The following is a 16,803-nucleotide window of genomic DNA, read 5'->3' as shown; positions in this document are numbered from 1 at the left end:
AGAGGGACCGAAGAGGATATGCAAGCCATCTGCATAATTGGTTCCCACTCTGGGGAGACAGAAGGGGAGAAGAAAGGAACAGATACCTGCCTTTCCCAGGGTACACTCCATGTTCCTGGATGTGCACTGTAGTGCCCAACTGGGAGCATGAAACTGTTTGAAATGTTGAAGGGTATCCATGCACGACTGGCCTCGATTTTTTGCCCTGTGCTCTACATCTTGATAGCTTCACCTCCGAAGGGGCCTCTGTTATACAACTGCTCTGCCTCCAAAGGGAGATGCTCTCTGCAGTGAAGTGCCCCAGGACTTCTGAGGCAGGTGGCATAAAGAGACCCTCTCCTTTCCTGTAGCATTTCCGACCTTCCCCACCCCACCCTGACCCTTGTCTGTGTACCTCCATGACGTCCTTAAGAAAAGGAATCCACCGGGAGAGCTGGTAGGTAGGCTCCAGTCGCACTTTCCTTATAGGTTTCATGTGTGCACCAATGTCCTGTGAGGCGAGGAATCAGTGAAACAAAATAAATTCAAGTTGAAAGTCAGCTGCACTGGAGGAGGGGAGTGGAAAGAGATTCAGGAATGAGCAACTGCTTACCAAACAGGCTCCAGCTGGTTTGGCCAAAGAGACAGGCAAAGAGGCAAAAGAGAAAAACAACAAAGCAGAATGAGATAGATGGACGGACAGACAGGCAGACAGATGGAAGGGCTTCCCTCCCTCAGGAGAGCTGCCTTATCAGGAAACCCAGAAGTTACTTCCTGAAAGACCAAGAATTGCCTTGACTCTCAAAGAACACCGGCAACAGCAGAAGCACAACCTGACCCAGCCATAACAGCTTAGGCCAGCCTTCAACTGGTGCTTTCCTGATGTTGCCGACTACCACTCCCATCATCCAGATGGGCTGGCACCGATGGAATCTGGAGTCCAACAACATCTAGAAGGCACCACATTGGCTAGCCCTCCTCTAAGGGCACCAGGTTGGGGGAAGCTGGTCCAGCCGCAAGCCACCTGCACAGAGATTGCAACAAAGAATGGGACTGAGATACCTCTGGCATGATGGCGGCCCCCAGGCAGTGCATGTTGTAGAGGATGTCCCTGTCCTGCTGTATGTTGGCATGCTGGATGAGCTTGGTGAGGTTCTCCTCGTTGATGCCTATGCAGAGAGAATGCGGCTCAGAAAAACAGCACTCCAGGATGCTAGATGTGGCCCTCAGGGTCACGGCAGCACCTGCCCCAAGCAGCTGTACAGAAGATATTTGGACCCACCCACTTGTGTTGCTGTGTGCTGAGAAAGAGCCCCAACAATAGTCCCACGAACCCATGTCTCAGTTTTTCTCAAGGCAACACTGGCAAAACTCAAACCACATCTTGGGAGGAGAGCGGCTGGGTGGCAGGCCTGAGTCTAGATGAAAGCTGCCCTTCCTTTCCACATATCAGGCCTTTGCCCTAGGTCTCTGCAGACGATGCAAGGGAGGAGAAGGAGTGGACAAGGGAGTACCATTCTGGAGGAGGATGCAGAGCAGGATGATGCGGATCTTATCCAATGCGGCCACGTTGGTGTCCAGGACAATCGGCACAATAGTCTTCATAGGGTTTTTGATTTTCTCTCCGTCAACGTCTGTACCCGTGGCTAAGTCCTGGAGGCAGGGAAGACATCCATCAAGCCCCTTCTGCGTGGCTGCTCTCATGGAGCCATCTCCCAAGATCACAGGACAGCTTTACTCAAGAAAGCATGGGGAGATTGTCCATTGCTCTATGTGTCTGTCCATGGCCTGAGCTCTGAGTGAGCGAAGTTGGAGGGGAGATAAGGCTATCCAGCCCCTCCATTGCCCCAGACTTTTTAACATGCTCACCTGCTCCACGCCGCACAACCTCTCCACTGTGCCCTTGAAGGAATTCATGCAGTCCTCTGCCAGGTGCAGATGTGTGGAATACTGCAGGGTGAAGGAGGTGGGGAATGGGGGGGGAGGGGTAGGATAATGATTACTTGATTACTTCCTCAGCCAACCAGTCTTTGACCATCCCTTCTCCTTGCCTCACAGTGCAACCTCAACGGGCAAGCAGCAATCTCTGGGACCTTGCATCGGTTACCTTGTGCAGTTCTTTCTGGTACTGGGGCATCTTCTTTAGGATCTGAGACAGGTCTTTAATGTTGGCCTAGAAAGGGAAATGGAGAGACCAGCAATGCCAAGATCAGATGGCATCAGAGATATGGACCAAAAACAACTTTCCCCACACTAAGAGGATCTGCAGGCTAGGGGATCCCAACTCAGTTAACTCTTACCCAACCCCACGTACCCTGGAGCTTCCAGCCACAAACACTTGAGATCTCCATGAAAGTGAACATGAAAACTCCAAGTGGTGGGGAGTTTCAGCTAAGCAGCTCCAGCCTTGTTAAGTTGCTGGATGGGACACTGCCAGGGAGCCTCTCTCAACTCCCCAGGGGAAGAACAGTTAGAAGAGTAACACATAGGCATCAGCCTAGCAGCCTCACCTTGTCTGTGGTGAGTCTCTTGCTCTCACAGAAGGTCCGCAGGAGCTCAGTCACTTTCCTGTGGAAGGAAGTCACATTCATGGCCTGTTCTGGAATAGGCTCTCTGAAGAGCTACAGCCAAACAGAAGGCAAGCAGAAGGGCCATAGCTCAGGGATAGGGCATCTGAATCACATGCAGAAGGTCACAAGGTCAATCCCCAACATGACAAGACTGGGGCAGACCGCCACGTGAAACCCCGGGGAGCTGCTGCCAATCAGTGTAGACAATAGAGCTAGAGGGACCCAACGATCTGATTCAGTATAAGGCAGCTACCCATGTTCCTAACAACTCGCAGAGATCTGACTCTCAGCCTCTGCAATAAACAGCAGTGCTCCATGCAGGCTGCAAAAGTGAGAACTCCCTACAGCAGAAGGGATGGTAATATTAGGGGCAGCAGCAGCACTAGGGTAGGAAGACTGTATTTCCTATTGCCACCTGATTCAGTCTGGCTGCAGACATAAGTTGTAACCCAAGTGGACCTAGGAAGTGAGGCAACAGCCATCAAAATAATTGATTCAGACACATCTGGGATGGGTTACTTCCAGCAACCAGGAAGCAGAGCGTGTATGTGTGTTTGCGCGCACACACAAACAAGTTCTCACTTTGAGACGTCGGCAATGTGCATATGGCGCAGATCCACCCACAGGTCATCGTCCTCATCCAGCAGTACCACTTTTTCTCGTGAGTCGCTGATGCCTGTGGATTCATACCTGGCAGGGTTGAAGAAAGGCAAGAGGGGGAAAAGGCTTTGGTAAGACACATGTGGCTGCTACCTGAGCAAAGAGGCATTCTCCCCCTCCAGGGATTTCTACCTTTGCGTTCTTGCCACCACAGCCACCACCACCACTGGACCTCACCTATATGTATCATTCTCAATGGTGAGCAGGTCATAGGCCATGGCCTGCAAGGTGAGCTCATGGAGAAGCGGAGATACCAGGTCACAGCTGCGGTCTACAATCAAAAGCTGAGAGCGAGATTTGTCAGGACCCTGAGAAGAGTGGAAGAGGGAAGGGGAGGAGAGAGATTAGCAGCCATTTGAGGCCAGCACCAAGCAGCCCAGAAGGAAAGGCTGTGTGCTCCAGTTCCCTGGGCCTCGCGCCTCCTCCCTCCCCACCCCATAAACCTGCCTGCTGCACTAGCTACCAGTTGCGTGCAACCTCTCCAGCAAGCTCAGGGCAGAGGGCATGGTCAGAAATGCAATTATTAAAATGTACCAAATCCCTTCCCAATTGGCAGTGCACAATCCCATTAGTGCAGAGATGACTCAAAACATGTCAGGCTGTGGACGCTGCAAAGGAAAGAAGCCGTCACTGTCAGCCACAGACCCGCTTGTTATCTGGGGTAGAAATTCTGCCTATAGTGCTCTTTTACAAAAGTTATTTCGGGTTTGCTTGGACAACAGGAACTGCCTATAAATCCTTTCACAGATATCTACTAGAAGTCAGCTTGGATGAGGCCAAATTTGCAGGTTAAAAAAGGAGACACTGCATTCCAAAGTATTTAGGCTGCCTTGATGACAGGAAAAAATATCTCTATGAATGCAGCAGCAACAGCAGCTTGGGGGCTAAAAACAAACTATCCAAAATTGCAGCCCAAGTCAGGCTTTCAAATCCCAGCACTAAGTCTCATTTCCCAGCAATGTTCAAGCCTAGTGCAGTACATTCCCATGCCAGCAGGTGGTCACACAAACACACAGCAGTGTCCTATAGATGCTCTTTTCAGATGAATCAAGAAACACTGCAGACAAGGAAGACAACACAGAGCAAGGGTAGCCCATGTTGTTCTCCCCAGGTGTTGTTGGACTGTAGTTCCCAACATCACTGCCCACTGGCTGGACCTGATAAGAGTTGGCAGTCCAATAACACCTGAAGGGCACCTCCTGGGTTAAAGGCACTTGCAGTACCTTTGCTGTGGTCACACTTCCTTCAGAAGCCACACTGTCAAAGCTACCCTCAGTCTTCCCAAAGCGGTAGAACTACTGCTGATCGTGGACAGTACCTCTTGTTCCCTGCCCTGTGAGATAATTATTGTTTGAGGGCAAAGCTGCTTCAAAGCAAATTGTTTCCTGCAACTAGCACTGCAGTAGCACATCCTTTGGGCTGGAGGTGGTGGCTCCATCAATGCCATGGGAACATAATGGATGATTTCTGTGACATCAGCTGGAAGTGAGCCAAAAGTCCCTTTCCCTCTTATGCACACAATTTTGAAATCCCCAGAACATGAAGTTAGCTTTAATTCCTGCTAACATAACATTCCCTGACATACTTGCGGAAAACAACTATTTCCAGCAAGCGAGACCAGTCCTGGTCTGCCCCTTTTCTTTATAAATGGGAATTTGAATATCATTGCAAGAGAGCCAACATGGTGTCCTTGGGCTGTTCTGGTCTCTAATTCCCATCTGCCCCAGCCAGCACAGCCCAACCACCAGGGATGATGGGAATTGTAGTCCAACATCATCTAGAGGGCACCCTGGCCTAGAACTACTGCAGCAACACCAGAAAGAAATGGGACTTAAAGCCAGAGGGAAATGCCCTGTCTGGAAGTCATCTTGCACAGGACATCTTAGCCTTCGAACAGTGAGGTTCCATAAAATGGAACATTTCAGTGCCAAACTAAATGATGAGGGAGGGAAACATGTGAACCACCTCTCTAGGTATTTTGCTTCGTTCACCTTTTTTTGAAATGAAATACAGCAGCAGGAGGCCTGATCAGAGCAGAACTTTGTGTATATTCCTGTGCAACTGTGTGCGCTCTAACCCTTTCCCTGTAGACCATTTTTTTGGATTGTCATACACATGTCTCCTTAGTGGTTTTTCACTCATGAGAAAAAAAGAAGGTTGTGGAGAGCAGTGTAGAAAGACGGCCCGTGGGGAAGGGGCTAAAACACCCATGCACTTGTACACACACAGCCCCTGTTGTGATAAAATTCACAGCCTCCCCCTGCTGTGTTTTAGTTTTAATAGCAAATGGAAATAAAATGATGGGGAACTTTGTGCCCATTTACTTTGGTTCTTAGTACATGTCTAAACTCTCACAGGCAGCCTCTGCAAGAGCACATCTTGTGGGTGTGTGGCAAGACACACGGCATCCAGTTAAATGGAACATGCTAGTCATCAAGGGCAGGGCTTGGAAGAGAGGAAGGCAGTGGAAGTGGTCAGGCTTCACACTCAATTGTCCACCCGTGAATTAGTCACAAAGCTGAAGACCAGCCATCAGCCACCCTGCCCCAACTTAGGCACAGCCCAGGTTGTTTTTCATCTCTGCTTGGAGGAAGGTCACTTCTGCATTCTCCTGCACTTCAAGGGAGTTTCCCCAGATCTCTCCTCAAGTCATCATACTCATGCTCTTCTAGTGAAATGCTGCAGGGCTTTCTGAAATTGTATCAGAGCAGCTGACCTCCCACTGCCTTGGCCTCTTGCTCTAGCTCCACAGGCTGTGGCAAAAATGCTGGGATCGCTCACCTCTCCCATAGTCGGGTTGTCCGCTTTGAAGGCATTCAGTTTTGCCAACACTGCATGGGCCAACAGGCAGCATTCTTCAGAGCCACTACAACAAAACATCAACAGGGTAAGGCTATTGAGGAGCACTGCTTCCTGCACTGGATATGGCAACCAGGCGAGGTCTTGAGCCAGTTATTTCATCAACAGATAAGAACCCTAGTTCTCAACCCCTCTCTCTGTAGTAGAACAGGCACCTGGCAGTGAACCCCCATCTGGAGCAGGTGGCCAAGGATTATTTACTATTCCAACAATAAGTTGCAGGACACTTCCTCATGCCATAACACAGCCTTCCCCAATCTGGTGCTCTTCTGGTGTTTTGGAGTACTGTGCTGATGAGAGTGTACTCCAAAACTTCAGGAGAACAGGATGCCAGGAAAAGCTGGTGTAATGAAGAGTTGGGTTATCTCTCATTGTAACCCCTAATATAAGACCCCCACCAACTTCTCTGCAAAGCATTATGGCCTGTTATGCTTCTGTCCACATCCTCCTGGTATCGCAAGTTCCCCATCCCCTCCCTCCCACTCCTCAGTTTGCAGTGGTACTGACTTCCTGTAGCGAATCGAAGGGTACTCCTTGAGGGTATCGCATAACGTGGCAATTTGCTCTGCCATCCTTTCTAAGTGATTGTTCTTATCCTCCCTGCAGTAAGGGCTAAAGAGATGGTGAAAGCTCTGCGGGCTGTCCAGGGTGTACACCTAGAAAGAGAAAAAATTGGAGAAAGGGAATAATACACTAGTGGTCTCTTAGGAAGACACTGGGGTCCTACACTATGCTCTAGCAATGCTCTTTCACAACAATCTGCCAGAAAAACCACAGAAGGGCCCATTTCCCAAGAAATATATTTCTGAAAACAGCCTCTCCCTGGATTACTGTGTTTGAAAACATCACCTCCTACGCTGTATGTCAATGGGTGCAAACATGACAGGGCAACCTGTATCTTAAAATCCATCTCATCATAATCTCATAATCCAGGACATCACACGATCATCACTGGGGCAAGAGCTAATGGTTATTTGTGAACTCTGAACGTGCAACACTTTAAGGTCATTAAAAGCTGCTGGGTTCTTGGTTCTCTGAAGCCTCTGAAGTGCTGTAATAGGTCCTGGACCTATACAGGCCTCCAATTGGCATTCTTCCCTCAAGCTCTTTGGGGCTCTCATTCATCACCTGTACAGGGACTATCTAGCACAAGACAGACTCATCTGGCAACTTGCTTGAGGTGATGAGAGCAGAACGATTTGATGAAAGGCAAGGAGTAATTTCTAAACCTCAGTTCCCTTTTCTTTGTAAACTTTTAACTTCTAGTTAACCTTTTAATAAAATAGCTATAGTTTAGAAAAATATAGAAAAGTTTATACAAGTTGCCTGTTAACCCACCCATCCACCCAAATCTAGTCCTGCACCCCAATACTGAAAATGAACTATGAGATGATTCACTTGCAGCAGAAGTGAACATCAGAGGTATACTTGACCGGCATTATTAGGCAAGATGCTGTTCTCAATAGTTTGGCAGAATAATTAAAATATAAATTCTCTTGCTAGTCCCTACTAGCTGAAATGGTCACTTAAGTGACAGTCTAATACTTTTTCTGCAATTACTTAGCAGCTAAGCTTCCATTATCGAAGCAGGCACAGCATACATCCAGCTACACAGAGGAATCCAAGCTACAATTGGTCCTCAACTTTAAGCACATATGGCTTCTTTCATCCTTCCCCAACCTGGTGCCCTCCACATGTTGTTGGAATCCAACTCCCTTCAGTCCCAGCTAGCATGGGCAATGGTCAGGGATGATGGGAACTGTAGTTCAAGGACAACTGCAGCACACCAGGTTGGGTAAGTCTGATTTACCCAGCTAGATTATTCCTTACCAGCTACTAAGATGTGGCCAAAGTGCTCAAAGACTCCTGAGGGAGGTCTGTGGGATATACATCACACACCTCGAGAAATCTCAAATGCAAGGCTGCCACCTCAAATTTTGTATGGCCACTGCAGAAATCTCCTACACATGAATTCCTGCGCGTGGTGCCACGTGTTCTTAACAATGGCAACATCCCTCATGCAAAACGTTACAATGACAGAGCCGCTGCCCCTCCATTTGCAAGCGATTCTAGTCCACCCTCTGCTCATCCCTCTCCTCACCTGTGATTCATAGGGAAGGAAGGCAACATTTATTTCCTTCAGTGTTTTGATGGCTTTGGTGATTCGCGACTTGCTGAGCTCATTGAAGAGGTTCTCGGGGCAGGCTGAAAGTCAAGGAGGAGGAGGCAGGAATTACGCTGATCTTCCCCATTCCCCTCACCAAACTAACTGCACAGCAAGTTTCCTTAGGTAATAGCCCCCCCCCACCCCACTACGACAGCTACCAAGGTGGGAAAACAAAGGGTTGCAGTGTGACATGTGGGCCCAGAACTGGAGGCCACCCTGAGCAGTGCTGGTCAGCATCTTCCTTTACTTCCCCCCAGTGCTGACAAGGAAACTCATGGGAAGTTCCAAGAAGCTCACAAATAGGGCACTGAGAAGGACCAAGACTTCTTCTCTTCAAGCAGAAGCATCAACTTCTCTCCAACGTATGTGACAAGGGAGGCTCAGGGACATACTTTTGGAGCCTTCCAAAATGCACATGCTCACTGGGGCCAAAACACATTGAACCCTGTTGATAATATGTCAAGCAACAGTATGTGCTTCGGAGCCCAGTCCAAAACCTACATGTACGAGTGGAATTTGTGGCAGGAAGGCCTTCAGGTAGGCCAGGAATGCCCTCGATGATTGGAAATGCCACGGGACCGAAGCCAAATCTCTCAGTAGGATTATGGAGTGTTCCTCTATCCCACCATCTGCTCATCTCTCTCCCTTCCCAGAACAAGCCTTGACCTGCCTTCCTGTTTGATTAGGAGCAGGCCCTGAACTTACTGTCAGTGAAGAAGACGTGGGCAGCCTTGTAGGTGAAGGTAGGAGTGGATTTGAAGTCGTTTATCAGAGCATGCACAGACTGCAGAAGGAAAATGGATTGTTAGCAACAGCTATATCTGCATTTGAGCTTCCACCGCTAGCTTCCCTCACCTTGGTTTCACAAACAGGGATACTCCAGCCATACCAGGAATACTTAAATTGGAGAGATTTATGGGAAGAGCAGATTTCCTGGCCTTTGGGGATAATAGGGCTTCAGGAAAGGGCTGCAGGTAGCCCATGACACCTGCCCCACTTGCCCACAGTTCTTCCCACCAACTTCCTCCCCTCCTAAGGGCCTCCAGCATGCCACATGTTGAAATAAGGAACTGGGTGACTATTGTGGGATTCCCCCTCTATCAAGTGGCATCTGGAGGATCTCACCAATTCAGTGTCTGCCCAAGTATGCGGAGATTAAGGACCTACCGTCTCAATGGGGCTGATCAAGTAGATTGCTTCCAGGCTGGGGAGGGGCTCTCTGCGCTTGTTAATGTCTTCAATAACTGGAGAGAGGAAATGTATTTGAGATGTCTGAATTTTGGAAGGGAAAGAAAGAAAGAAAGAAAGAAAGAAAGAAAGAAAGAAAGAAAGGAAGGAGGAGAACGACGACACCAGATTCACTGACTTGACTAAAAGCATGAAGGTGCCTAGAGGAGCAGGTTTCTATCTTGTTCCGGGATTACACTATACAGCAACTTGCAGATCCACCTTACTTTCAACTGATACACATATAATTCATTGGAATGGAAGGGAGGTGTCAGTGCGAGAGAGAGGATAGGGGCATTTCTCAAAGTAGTATAAGCCTCTGATTAAAACAGGATTAAAACAGAACATACAAGGCTCTTGCTCAAGTACTCACTTGTGATTCCTTCAGCCAAAAGGTCTGACATCTTAAAGCAAGATGAGAGAATGCGGGTGCTCGGATGATCCATAACAAGTACCTGCAGGGACAAAGAGGGGAAGAACAATGGGAGTGAACACAAATCTGGTGGTCCACAAGGAAGCCATTTTTAACTGAGAAAAGAGATTTTTTTAAAAATCGAAATAATAATCACACCACTAAAAAGGCAGCATGGCAGAATCAACAAGTTCATGCTTGCTTCATCCCATTTCTTCCTGTGCTCTAGAATTATCAACCCACCTATCCTGTCCATTCTAAGCTATTAAGACTCTGCTTTCTTTCTAGAAATGAGCATGGAAAACTTTCAATTCTTACATATTCTGGGATGGAGTTGGGAGTATCCACTGTGGACTACTGGAGATAGATTTTGCTTGTAAAAAGGTCTGCTGGCTAAAGCATTCCAAAGAGGACAATTTAGTGAATTAACCTTACGCAGAATCCCCATCAGCTCTTACATTCAGGATTATTGGAGCATCAGATGGTTTTCTAGGGTAGAGATGGGGAACTAGTAGCTCTCCAAAAGGGGTTGGGCTCAAGATCCCATTAATTGCAGCCAGCATGGCTGGGGATGATGGGAGTTGGGGTCCAATAATATATGGAACGCATGGATTCCCCATCTCTGTTCTAGGTGCTAAAGACCTTTTCACTTGTACCAAAGAAAGCTCTACAAAACATATCAATTCAGGATGCACTGAGTCTCACAAACCAGCTTCCTGATGTTTGTGGTGTGGGGAGGGGGTAACTCCCAGGTCTGCTTTCTAACCCTTACAAGATTTTCAGCTGCTGCAACACATAATCAGACACAGCAAAAAGGGACCTCTTTCTTTCTCTCAGTCAAATCTGCAGTCTACAGGGGCAACTGAGAGATCCAATACTTTCCCTTTCTGGAGGAAGAAATCAGAAAAGAATTAGAAGTCAGCTCTACAGAAGTCATGACAAGCCCTTGGAGAACCACTGGAGCAAAGCTTATTCCAATAACCTCTTTGGTCTGTTGACAGCCAGTAATTTCATGGCTGACCTGGCAATGCACCCTCTTATGTCAGCAAAAATTATGGGGAGTTCTAGGAATGGTAATTGCCACGGAAGACACAGGGAACACATGGCCCAAATAATAACGACACACTTGCTACATTGCAGATTAAGTGTGGACAGCAATGGTCTGACTGAATTAGGCAACTTTGCAGTGCCCAGTAGAAATGCAGGTAATTTTTATTAGTAGGCCAAGAGATCACTGATCTGTAGGCAACATGAACCCTGTAGTCAGACTATGTGTAGCTCACCCCACACATGCAGTGCTCTGAGCTGCAGCAACAGTTTTTACCTTCCATTCTCCTTCCTTCTTCATGCTGCGGATGACATCGTTCAAGATCTCTGAAAGGTGAAGGAAAGCTCTGAATTAGCACCAAGACAACTACTAGATGCAATTAGAATAACTGGCTGACTCCTGGGCTGGAGAGTGATAAGCAATGCCTCTGACCGCCCCAGTGTAGACATCTTCTGTGACATTCAATAAGCAGAGTCTAACTTTACTGAAGGGACGCGGGTGGCGCTGTGGGTAAAAGCCTCAGCGCCTAGGGCTTGCCGATCGAAAGGTCGGCGGTTCGAATCCCCGCGGCGGGGTGCGCTCCCGTTGTTTGGTCCCAGCGCCTGCCAACCTAGCAGTTCGAAAGCCCTCCCGGGTGCAAGTAGATAAATAGGGACCGCTTACTAGCGGGAAGGTAAACGGCGTTTCCGTGTGTGGCTCTGGCTCGCCAGAGCAGCGATGTCACGCTGGCCACGTGACCCGGAAGTGTCTCCGGACAGCGCTGGCCCCCGGCCTCTTAAGTGAGATGGGCGCACAACCCTAGAGTCTGTCAAGACTGGCCCGTATGGGCAGGGGTACCTTTACCTTTAACTTTACTGTCCACGCAAGACAAAGTGGATTCACATGCCCTGTGGGGGAGCCCACTGAGCAGCAGTTTTGAAGGCAGTAGGAGAACTGTACCCCTAACCTGGTGGAGCAATTAGCTTCCAGGTTTCAGAGGTGCAGGGGAAAGATGTGGAGTGAGTAGGAACATAGTCGTCTGCCCTGAATAGTATCAGACCATGGCTCCATCTAGCTGTCTACATATACTAGCTGGGAAAAGCTCTCAAGACAGGTCTTTTTCTCAGCTCAACCTGTGGACTGAACCTGGGATCTTTTGCATGAAGAGCATATGCTCTTCCCACAGAACAACTGCCTTCCTCATTTCAGACTGTCTGAGACCAGGGTATTTAAGAAAATGGCCTACTCCCATATGGATATGTCAGGTGAACCAGGGGAATGGGGCAGCATCTACCAGGGGCTGGACCTTTTCAGTGCTGGTGCTTCAAGTATGGTGATATCCCCCCTTATCAGCTCAGCTTGTGTCATATTTAACATCATTTAGACACCAGGTGCTTTGGAAGAGTTTGCTGCCATTAGAAAATACTGCTTAATTGCTGCTTTATCACTGCTTTAAGCATGCACCGTACCTTGAAAACATTTTATTCAAAAGCTGGGTCTGAAATGTTTTAAAGTGATCGGATGAGTTCCCTAACATGACATTTCCACTTTATGAATGGGACAGAAGTCAGGCGCATCAGTCATCAGGAAATTAAACAGGCGCTTCTCTCTAATTGGAACACACTCTGCATTTTCTCTCATTTAGTGTTCAGTTGGTAACTAATTTTTTTTAAAAAAACTACCAAGAGCCTTGATGCTGAACCAAGAACTCCAGGTGTTCGCACTTCTTCAAAAGTTATACTTTGGGGTCATCGGTGGGAGAGAAGCAAGGCTCACTACAGATAGTTTACTGGCAATAAAGATAACAAATCATGAGCCTGACTGCTCTCTACAGAGGACTGGCAGGTGGAGAGCCAACAATGCCCAGAACTGCAATGTCAATACATCTTTGTTGTGCTCCAGCACTGCTCACCAGATATAGGTAGTTTTTTCACTAAGGGCTGATTCATACATTACGGGCACAGTGTGGTGGTTGATTACCTCTGCCTGGAACCTACACTGCTCTGGTGATGTCTGAGCAAACAAACCTGGGTGGGTGGAGGTCTCCAAGGCCAAATGGAGAGATGGAGGGGACTGGCAGACCTACAGGCCAAAGTTTGTTCTCACTGTTGTAGACCATGGATGGGGAAACTGTGTCCCATCTAGATACTGTTGGACTACTCTAGCTATGCTGGCTGGGGCTGATGCAAGCCGGAACCCAACTCTGCCTGGAAGGCCACTCATTATCCACCCCTGACCTAGGCAATAGCCAGTCAGACAAAGTGAGGGGCAGACCCACTCTTTTGGTAAAGGGTCACTGCCAGCCTAAGAGCATGTGATGATCACCGAGATAAAATGGGGTCAACTCTCTTAGCCAGACAAGTTAAAAACAAAAACGGGTCAAAGTTTTCTAGGATCAGCTATGTGATAAATGCTGCTGACGAACACGGGTTACAGTCATAAGGCATAAGGAAGTGATGTTCTCAGTGGGGAGGTAGCCTGCACAAAATGACAGAAAACATAAAATGCTTCTTCTGCAGTAAAATGATGTTCAGTACTCCAGTTCAACTGACCATCTCCCTCCTTGCAACACACTAGTTCATCCATGGCATGGGGGGGGGGGGGGAGGCGGGACAAGAGCAAACAGTTCCATTTTCTAAACTTACTCTGATCTCTTATAAACTGACAAGTCTCCCTCGGGAGGTTGTGGACTCTCTTTCCTTGGAAGTTTTAAAGCAGAATTTGGATTGCCATCTGTCATGGATACCCGGAGAGTCATGTTTTAGACATAAAAAAAAAAAAGATTGTCCAGGATTTTAACTGGTTTTATATCTACTGCTTTTTTGTATTTCTAATGTTACTGCGATTGTTGCTTTTGTTTCTGATGTTTTTGATCTGTTTTATATTTGTTTTATGGTTCTCTTTTGCAGGCTATCCTGAAAATCTAGATTAATAAAATTACTTTTAAAAAATAATGGATGCTTTATCTGAGATTCCTGCATTGCAGGGGGTTGGACTAGATAACTCTTGAGGTCCCTTCCAACTCTACAATTCTATGATTCTAAGTGGCAGAAGTTTCCCCCCGGATTAACCAAAAGCGCTTCCTGTCTTAGCAACTGCACACCAGTTTAAATCAGATCTCATGAGCTGTAATGCTGATAAACCTGATGATTCACTCAAAATCTAAACCCAAAATTGAATTAATGGATGGGAATGAGATATGGTATCCTTTCTTTCTGACAATCTCTCTCTCTCTCTCTCTGTGTGTGTGTGTGTGTACATAGTTCATCTGGGGTACTAAATCCAAGACGCCTGAAACCGATGCCTCTGAATTAGTGTCACATGTTAATAGAGTGCTAAGTCTTTTTAAATTAGACACTCAAGGTGCTCTGAATGCTCCACGTACCCAGCCCAAAACCACATAAATGAACACAAACACAGTAACTGGACAGGTTGAATTAAAAAGAGTAACTGGTAATACTTGTTTAAAAGAGTTGTGACAATGAGCAGGGAAGAAAACAAGGCTATAAAACTACCAGCTGTGACAAAGTGAAAATTCTTTGGAGGAATCCAGCTGCCAAACTAGATCACTGACTGAGAAAAGGCAGCGAAAAGTACACAAGGGGGCAACCAAGTCAGAAAGACCCTGGATATGCCACCGGCCACATTACCATAGACAATACAAATAAAATGGTTCTGCCTCAGAAACCATTCGTGGTTTTTTAAAAACAAAAAACCCAGGCATATACTAGGGGCTGTGCCTCTGCTTGCTCTGCTCTCCAGCTCCTTACCATTCCTGGCACATTAACTCCATGGAGCTTCCCTTTCCCATCCCATGCAACTATTAACCTTGCTTGTCCCCTTTCCAGCCACATTTCTAAAGCCACTTTTCTATTCCACAGCCTTGTTTTGCACCCATTTTCACCTTCACCCCCATGTCTATGCCTCCTCTCTTCTTTTCTTTGTGCAACCCCACCTGCATGGTAAATTCATTTATTTTCCTCTTCCCACACATTGAAATTACTAAGCATCCATTTCATCATTTGCTCAATTATGAATCCAACTTTCCCTATTTTTCAGATCCTTTCATGTCCCTGCTTTCATCTTCAAACCCTTTCCCCGTGCCTCCTACTCCTTCCTTTTCTTTTCTTTTTGCAAGCCCCCTTTCCACCTCCACTCCTTTTACTCCTTTCTCTTCCTTCTCCTCAATTTCCCCTTGCGCACAGGACACCCCCCCCAATTTCCGTGCCTCCTCATCTCTCCTATTCTGCAGCCCCTTTGCGCACACACTCCAGGCTGTATCTTTAAGATGAACAGAATCATAACAGCAAGTCTATCAGGGATCATCCACACTTCTTTTTGTGCTGAGTTTCTAGGTATAGTCATGCTTCATGTTACGTTCTTTCAGGTTATGTCCCGCGGCGACCCGGAAGTACCGGAAAGGGTTACTTCCTGGTTTTGCCGCTCGGGCATGCACAGACGTGAAAAATGACATCACGTGCATGCGCAGAAGCGGCGAATCGCAACCCGTGCATGTGCAGATGCGCCGCTGCGGGTTGTGCTCTTTTCATGTTGTGAACGAGCACAGGTCACGTTCGCAACCAGAGGTACCACTGTACAGGTCTGGGCTTCACAGGTCTATGTCTGAGTGTGGTGTTTGCGTGTGTCCCAGTGCTTCCCCCTGCGTTTCATTGCTGAATTGGAGTGGCGGTGGGTATGGGAGACTGTTTTAGAATGCTGGCTATGAGCTTCATGTTCTGAGCAGGACAATGCCATAACACTTCAGGAGGGGCAAAGCTGGGCAGCGGGCAAGAGCTGAAAATGAACAGCACAGAAGGCATACACAGCTGGAGAGACTTCATTATTTGGATAAACTGTGGGTGGTCTGTTTCATGCTCCATGTCAGTGGACTATGTGCTTGTGAATCACAATCTTGATGTTATGAAGACAAGAGGCTCAGCGCAGCCAAGAGGCTAGACTAGAGAGACAGTGTAAAAAAGCAAATCACTTTGGACAATTCCTATCAGCACTGGGTGAGAAGACTAGGCCAGTGAACAGTTGGGGCTGGGGAGCATCTGGTAATGGAGGGGGTGTGTGGGGGGAGTGCCGAAATTTAACACAAGCAAATGCATATTAGGATCAACTTCTTATGTCGACCTTGCGGCTAGGTAATTTGACTTTGGATACAATTATCTACTGTTTATTCATTTCATCTATATTGTGCATCTAATAATACGCCACAGGAATTGTCATTTAATCAACTACTTTGGTATTTGCTACTGATTAGAAGGTCTGCTGAGAAATACAATCCTTTAAGTGTGTTTCAGGCTTGTAAAAAAACAATTCCATTTTGTTTCATGACTGATGCTTCTTCCCTGACAAGAAGCTAAAACTCTTCTGGGCTTTTTGACGCTATGAGCTCACAGGACCTCCTTCAGATTCTGCTGTCTTCCCCCATGGTCTGCAAAGTATGCCCCCGCTCCAAACGTGAACCCCAAAACACAGCACTCTCCCTTTGCAAGATGAGATCCATGACACCCAACCCTGGGCATCCTATATATTAAGAAGTGCCCTCATAATGGGACTTTCTGGCAACAGACTGGCCCTTTTGACTTCAGGAGCGTACATGGTAGCATGGATCAGATGCAGGATGAAAAAGCAAAGAAGGTGACTCCCCAAAACTAATCCGCCCTTCACCCTTGCCCTTTATTTTCAACTACGTCACATGTGTCTCTTACTATTCTTGAACAGATAATGCAAGTTACAACCAAAATCACAGCAAGCCCTTGTAATACTAATTGTACATGTCAGAGAAATTCTCATGAGCAATCCTCTTTCAAACTATCTTCTATGAGACACACTGCCCATTGCACACAAAGTGTTTCTGGTAAAGCAGGGAGGGAGGGAGGCATTCCGAACAAGT

At 47.2% G+C, this 16,803-nt stretch overlaps 1 protein-coding gene across 3 annotated transcripts in view; it reads right to left on the bottom strand.

The window, feature by feature from the left end:
- Window positions 1-16,803, bottom strand: part of STXBP2 (syntaxin binding protein 2) — a 35,334-nt gene that overhangs the window by 3,802 nt on the left and 14,729 nt on the right. For all 3 annotated transcript variants that reach the window (XM_083427034.1, XM_083427033.1, XM_083427032.1), the window contains 15 exons: window positions 11,199-11,248; window positions 9,836-9,917; window positions 9,403-9,479; window positions 8,941-9,019; window positions 8,170-8,273; window positions 6,576-6,724; window positions 5,991-6,075; window positions 3,387-3,517; window positions 3,132-3,239; window positions 2,490-2,547; window positions 2,087-2,152; window positions 1,849-1,929; window positions 1,494-1,632; window positions 1,042-1,148; window positions 395-490 (listed from right to left, as the gene is read on the bottom strand). In XM_083427034.1, the coding sequence (XP_083283160.1) occupies window positions 395-490; window positions 1,042-1,148; window positions 1,494-1,632; window positions 1,849-1,929; window positions 2,087-2,152; window positions 2,490-2,547; window positions 3,132-3,239; window positions 3,387-3,517; window positions 5,991-6,075; window positions 6,576-6,724; window positions 8,170-8,273; window positions 8,941-9,019; window positions 9,403-9,479; window positions 9,836-9,917; window positions 11,199-11,222 (1,386 nt within the window). In that variant the 5' untranslated portion in view covers window positions 11,223-11,248. The remainder of the gene's footprint in view (window positions 1-394; window positions 491-1,041; window positions 1,149-1,493; window positions 1,633-1,848; window positions 1,930-2,086; window positions 2,153-2,489; window positions 2,548-3,131; window positions 3,240-3,386; window positions 3,518-5,990; window positions 6,076-6,575; window positions 6,725-8,169; window positions 8,274-8,940; window positions 9,020-9,402; window positions 9,480-9,835; window positions 9,918-11,198; window positions 11,249-16,803) is intronic.

The sequence above is a fragment of the Podarcis tiliguerta genome (assembly GCF_965153285.1).
Source record: "Podarcis tiliguerta genome assembly, chromosome: 2".
NCBI lineage: Eukaryota > Metazoa > Chordata > Lepidosauria > Squamata > Lacertidae > Podarcis > Podarcis tiliguerta.
Note: the sequence above shows the minus strand (reverse complement) of the source record. Positions and strands in the feature narration are given on the sequence as shown.